The 6,831-nt window shown below is 33.0% G+C and overlaps 1 protein-coding gene across 1 annotated transcript; it reads right to left on the reverse strand.

The window, feature by feature from the left end:
* Positions 1–401: 401 nt before the first annotated feature.
* LOC124919351 (heterogeneous nuclear ribonucleoprotein A1) lies at positions 402–4,721 on the reverse strand. Its single transcript, XM_047459575.1, has 14 exons — positions 4,501–4,721; positions 4,149–4,328; positions 3,974–4,063; positions 3,770–3,835; positions 3,456–3,521; positions 3,278–3,363; positions 3,120–3,165; positions 2,984–3,038; positions 2,236–2,312; positions 1,502–1,775; positions 1,258–1,406; positions 1,078–1,182; positions 778–966; positions 402–676 (listed from the first exon to the last, which is right to left on the reverse strand). Exons 2-14 carry the CDS (start codon positions 4,167–4,169, stop codon positions 584–586), a joined length of 1,317 nt encoding a protein of 438 aa, XP_047315531.1. The 5' UTR covers positions 4,170–4,328; positions 4,501–4,721; the 3' UTR covers positions 402–583.
* Between the last annotated feature and the right edge of the window lie 2,110 nt (positions 4,722–6,831).

A 6,831-nucleotide genomic window follows, 5' to 3' on the forward strand; every position in this document is an offset into this window, starting at 1 on the left:
TCGTTTTCATTTTGTTTGAATCGGGCATGACACCCACAATCATATCCCTAAGACATTTGATCTACAAGGTAACACCCGAACCCTAAAGATAATCTTCTTTTTGGAAAAACGGACCCTAAAGATAATCTTACAATTTTAAAGTGAAGGTGAAATTGACAAAACCATAAACAAACCATAAACAATTCAATCATTTTTTTCACCCAAAAAATAGTGTACTAACCTTAATTTGATTTTCAAAAGTCTTCAACTTCTACTGGCAGTTAAGTATAAATTTAGCGGAACAATAAAATAAGAAGGAATTTCACTTTTCTGGAAAAACAAAATTGCCCTGATTGGATCCTCAAGTTACATCAGAGAAGAAAAAAAAGGAGAGCTAAGAAGAAAATAATATCAACATCCAATTAAAATAAGCTCCAGAATATATATTATTTTGTGTTGATTATAATAAAAGATTAGTTAAAACAAGTACAAGATTTTGCATGTCCAAGTAAAAAAATGTCAAATGCAATAGAATCTAAAGTATTAATATTCCAACAATAAACACCAAATCAATGCTTGTTATTTTCCTCTTCCCAAACCAATACTAGTATGGTCTATACCTGTATTCAGATCGCGATGCCCTTGAGCCACCACCACCCAAACCGCCGCCCAATCCACTGCCCATCCCATATCCCCACTGCAATAAGAAAAATTCCGCAACCCAATTCATATTTATTTTTTGTATTTTAACCAAATTCGACATAAAAACAGAAAGGGATAGTATATATTTTGACTTACATCGTCAAAATCAAGGCTTCCATACATTCTACCATAGGTTCTTATAGGACCTCCATAACCAACAAATGGTTCAACACCACCGTCCATGTAACTCGCGCTCGAATAACTTGCACTTGAACCAGCCGAACTACCACCACCACCAATGCTACCACCAGCCCCATCCAGCGGGGTAGCTGAATCAATTGCAACCTGCAAAAATGTAACAAAATTAAATCATCAGATTAAGGGTAAAAACATAAACAATGTTTTAGTTTAAATAACAGTTTTCACAAATGAACTTAATTCAATTAAAAACCATACCTGTTGTCCACAAATTTCATGTGTTCTACGAGAAACACGCTCTGCCACACCATCTTCCTCGAAAGTAACAAAACCGAAGCCTCTATGACCACTTCGTTTTGGATCCTATATTCAAACAATCTCTCTTTTTAAGTTTGAACACAAAATCCGCATAGCTATGTATATTTTAAATTCTATTACCTTAGGCACATAAACATCCAAAATACGACCAAATCTTCCAAAATACTGGCGAAGATCATCAGACGTGGCCTCTTGGGGTAGCCTACCAACAAAAATCTTTTTTCCCATTCCTCGACTGGACTGGCTACCACCACCACCACTACCACCTCCTACATAACCAACAACTTTTAATAATTTAGCTGCAAAATGACATGGCAAAATGACATGTATCTCCATTTTTTTGAAGAGAATGTAGAGGACTTACTTCCTCCATACAAAGAACTTGGATGATCATACAATGTAGGAGCCCCTAATGCTGCATATCTTGTTGCTGCACTGATATAAGCATTATATGCACCATAACCACCACCACCACCACTACTACCATAACCACCACCACCACTACTATAACCACCACCACCACTACCATAACCACCACCGCCACTACCATAACCACCACCTCCACCACTACTATAACCGCTACTATAACCACCACCGCCACCCTGTGACATTCGACTTACTGGCCGGAAGTCATCTTCCTGATATATTATGACATCAAGAGGCAAATAGTTAACATTGATAATCTCATGTTCTTCTAGTGTGCATTTGATCAAACTTAAAAAGTGTTGAATATTGAATTTTAAGTGCAGCGTGAGCTAGGTAGTTGTCTGAAGGAAATGTTAAATGAATCAAATAAAAATATCTAAATTCTAAGTATTAATATCAAATTGATTTGATACAATGTGAAACTATTATCCCTAAAATCATTATAAACTAGTTCACTATTTTTGTGACTTAATTTGATTAATTTCAAGGGGTAAGTTGTCTTCCGGACACTCAAACTTTTTAGATTAGTTTGAGCTGGATCTAAATAATGAAGTGATTTTGAATAACATTTATCAAAGAACTAAATTATTTGACTTAATTATAAGTTATGTTATCGAACATAGCCTTAGACAATAAACACATATGAACAGATGCAATACATAATCATTATACCTTGGGCGTTGCTCGATCAACTACTACAGCTGAGCCTCCCAGATCATGAGTTTCAACCATTAAATCGTCAACAGATTCTGTATTACAATAATGAGCCACAGAAACAAATTATGTTTATAAAAGCAAGCACTGGTTCCATGATAAACAACAAATTCAGATTTATAAAAGGAACAAAACCAAGTTCGATATAGTCTTGATGCATGAAACACACAAACAACAACAACTGATTTGTGAGGGAGAAACAGTATATAGATGTTTTGCAGCATAGAAATAGTGTTTCCTTAAGATATTGAGCTTTTTTTCATGTTGATCAAGATCTTAAAATCTACATTTGTGTTGTTTGCCAAAAATCAGAATGATAAAAAAATAATGTGATTAGGATAAAGAAAATAATTTGAACACCAAATGAGGTAAAAAGTTACACTGTAATTTGGATCATGATTAAGAAAATAATATGTATACCAAATGAAGGAACAATACACTATAATATGAAAAATCTAAAACAAACTAATTTCTATTTTAACTTTTGCAATTTTTCAATGAGATTATGATTGTGATAAAATATAAGTTTCCAAATAAGCTCATGGGAAAACCACCAAAGTTAACCCTAAAAGAAACCAAGAAAATCTCTTCCATCCAGATCATCCGTCCCATTTCATTATGTCGTCGTGGGAAAATTCACCAATCAATATTGACAAACAAATCCTTATAATCTAATACTGAAGTATAAGGAAGAAATCAGCCTCACCAGCTGTTGCAAAGGTAATAAATCCAATTCCACGATGTCCTTTGGTGCTTGGGTCCTGGGAAAAGGAAAAACCCAACCTATCAACAAACACCAATATAACATATGGTGCCATACAATATTAGAATGCAAACGGTACCTTTGGCATGTACAGATCTGTTATTTCACCATATTTCTCAAAGTGACTGCAAAACCAAGTCAATACAAAAAACAAAGTTACAATAACCTGTAAAATGACATAATTACATACAGGAAATAATTACGAAGCATCAACAGTAAGTAGGCTATGATTTCTACCTTCTGAAAACTGTTTCAGTTACAGATGGTGGGATTCTAGCCACAAAAATTCTAGTGACTTTTCTAGCTGGTGCTCTCATCTCCTCCTAGGTAGAGAGTTCAAGAAGAAAAAGTTGAGAATATCAATAAACAGACATCTAGTATCAAGCCAAATATATTGAAGGATCAAGAATACAACCTTGGGTGTGGCAATTTTCACCTCAAGCATCCTATTTCCCAGGAAATGTTCTCCATCCAATACGTTCTGTTTTAGAATGTAACATTTCCCATAAGAATTATCATAATTAAACAATGAGCCCATTTGGAAACTAGTATTTTGTCGCAAACTTTGTTGTATTCACGATCTCATTGAGCAACACAAAAGTTATATTTTCTCAACACATTATATTCTGAATCAGAAGAAATGAATAGGAGTCTAGTGGTGTCGGGACAAATGATAAAGAACAATACTATGTAAGCAGGAAAAACTTATGAATGCTCAAAAAGAATCACCTTAGCATCCTCAGCTGTTACAAATGTTACATAACCAAAACCACGAGAACGCCCAGAGGAACGATCCTAAATCAAGAATTAAACAAAATCAATTACTCCTGTCAAACACTGGTAACAAGAACTCCCTAATGTTTCTCAAAAATCACAAAAAGAAACTCCATTGATAAAATTAGATTACAAAAGCACCCAGGAGGGATAACCAACCTTCATGACAATACAATCTTCAATATCTCCAAATTTGCTCATATAATCCTTTAAGCCATCGGTTTCAATTTCCCATGGGATACCCAAAACCTAGGTATTGATAAGAAATGGCCTTGTAAAGGAAACAAATGCAATTAAGAAATTCTGATAATGAGAAATGGCAGCTGAAGCTTACCACGAGCTTTCTGTCCGACATCCTGGAAAAATGGCAGGACTAATTGAGGTAGAAGAAGATGATAAAAGATTATACGGTTTGAGAGACGCACGCAATGTTCTAATATATCTATCCTCCTCCCCTCGCTCTTAGCTCTCGATCTCACCTCTCTCTCCCCACACCTCTCACACAAGGGTCCTCCTGCACACAACATACACACCTCGTTCTCACGCTCAAACATCTTGGTCATGGTCAGATGGCAAAAAAGACTCACAATTATCCTCTAAATTCCTTTGGATTCCAGAAAACTTAGAAGACAAAGATTCATAGGAAGATTATTATTATTATTATCAAAATATAGGCGCTCACTGACCTTTTACGAGATTGGTTTAAGGGATTTCTTATCAAAACCCTAAACGGCAGAAGAAGAAGAAGATCCCACCTTTGTTCTTCTCGCGGCTCTTTCTATCAATTGACCCGAGAGCAGCTGCGTTTGAGCCAGGGATAACCAGGCTCTCTATTAAGCCGGTTCGAATTGGCTAGGAAGGATCCAATCCTACCCGATTATAATGGGTCTTCTCTGCATTCTTTCTTTCTTTTCTTTCTTTCTTTCAAGTATTCTTGAAAAATTATTATCTAATATACTCACAAAATAAAATAAGTCTTTTAGAAAATAAGACATTTTATTCAAAATAATCTCACAAACTATAATTATCTTCTAATTTGAATTTTAGGAACTTAATGATAATAAAAATTTTCAGATATTTATCTTTTAAATAATATTTTTATCATTTTAATTATTTTAGTCATAATTAGAATTATTTTTTAAATTGTGGATATAAAAATTAAATATGTATTTGTATTTGTAGTGGAAGTTTTATTAATGTAAAAAGTTATAAACAAATTTAATCCATTAGAACTCTTTTCTCTCTCAAGAATAAATAGTGAAGATATATTTTCTCATCTACAATTTTTGTTTTTGATATTTCTTATATTATTTGTTTCGTTAGTAAAACAATATTAAGAAATATAATATTTTGGAGCTCTTTCTAATCTATCCTTTCTAGAAAAAAATACTCTATCAAAATCATTATGCGATTTTTTTTAGTCGATCTACAATCAATTTCTATTTTGATATTTCTTCTATTATTTGGTTCTTTACAAGAAAATATAGTAAAAAATTTATGATTTGTTAGAGTTTTTTAACTTTCTCCTTCTAGAAAAAAATTATACGAAAAATCATAGTTATTGGAAAATCTATCTTTGATATACTTAATGTACCTCAAAAATAATGGTTATTGAGGCGTGATTGTGCGATCCGCTTGATAGACGGACAACCTCATGTAAGTGTTCAAAGACGTTAAAAAAGTCAAAGGTCAAATTGGATATTATCTCTCAGAAGTATTAAACAAATAAAAGAAAATATTGATTTATCTCTTATTAATTAAGCTGAATATAATAACTAATTCTTAAGTTTTCTCATTATCTTTTCTATTATTATTGTAAAGATTACTAATTCAATCAATAATATTATTTCAATCTTTCTCTTCAAGAATTCATCCAAATAGTTATTGTTTATAATCTTTCTCTTCAAGAATTCATTCAAATAGTTATTGTTGATATTGTCAATTCTAAAAATCAAACTTGTTATCAGAGTTTATAAGGGAAAATTCTCAAAAACGATTTCAATGAAAGAACAATACCACTTTTCAGTTCTACCAATAATACCTAGAAACGTAAAGTTGGATAAACATAACTAAATCTATTGGAAATCACAAGTTACTCCCATCATAATTTTATGGATATAGTAGAAGGGAATCTTGAAACTCCTCCCAAATTTCTTCAAGAAACAAATGATCAAAATAATACAATTCAAATCAAGAATCCAAAATTTAAACAATGGCGTATCCAAGATCAAATGGTACTTACATGGCTCTTTTCAATATTGACCGACGAGATTCGTCAACAAGTCTCAAAATCATCTTCGGCACAAGAACTTTGGGAAACCCTAAAGAAAATATATGTTTCTCAATAAAAGAGCCGACTATTTCAGTTACTGAGTCACAAAAGTAGTGACTCTCTTTTTAACTTCATTCAACATATCATAAACTTGTTAGATGCACTTATCGCTGCCAAATAATATGTTTCTGATCAAGATCTGCAACTAACTCTACTCAACGGGCTTGAAGACGAGTTCGAGTCAATGATATGTGCTCTAACTTCCAAACAAGATCTATCGTTTAATGAGATGACAAACATCCTTCTAAATCATGAACAACGACTCATATTCAAGAAAAGAAAATTCTATTATGAAAATATTTCGCCCTCAAACGTTTCGACAAATGTTGCTTATATTTATAGGCATGGAGGCAGAAAGAACCAAAGACAGAACCGAGACAATAATCGTCCGCAATGTAATTTTTGTCATAAAATTGGTCATCGCTCTAAAAGTTGTTTTTATAATCCATCTTGTTAAATATGTAATGTACAAGGACATAGTGATCTCGAGTGCCCTCGTTTTAATCCTTCTACAAATCCTACGACAATGTTAGTTACATCGTCTACTATTGTAGATCCCACTTGGTGTCCAAATTCAAGTGATACCGACCATATTACTTCTAATCTTAATAATCTACATGTACATGCTCTTTACACAGGTACTCAAGCTATTAAAGTCGGAAATGGTATGCCTTTAAATATTTAT

The sequence above is a fragment of the Impatiens glandulifera genome, chromosome 1, assembly GCF_907164915.1.
Source record: "Impatiens glandulifera chromosome 1, dImpGla2.1, whole genome shotgun sequence".
Lineage (NCBI taxonomy): Eukaryota > Viridiplantae > Streptophyta > Magnoliopsida > Ericales > Balsaminaceae > Impatiens > Impatiens glandulifera.

Bases quoted from the DNA above. Each gene is read 5' to 3' on its own strand.
- LOC124919351 (XM_047459575.1), bottom strand. From the start codon at position 4,169: ATGTCGGACAGAAAGCTCGTG. The intron at 3,836-3,973 runs GTTGGTTATCCC...TTCTTGATTTAG, and splicing joins AAGATTGTATTGTCATGAAG to GATCGTTCCTCTGGGCGTTC. The intron at 967-1,077 runs GTATGGTTTTTA...ACATTTTTGCAG, and splicing joins ATGAAATTTGTGGACAACAG to GTTGCAATTGATTCAGCTAC.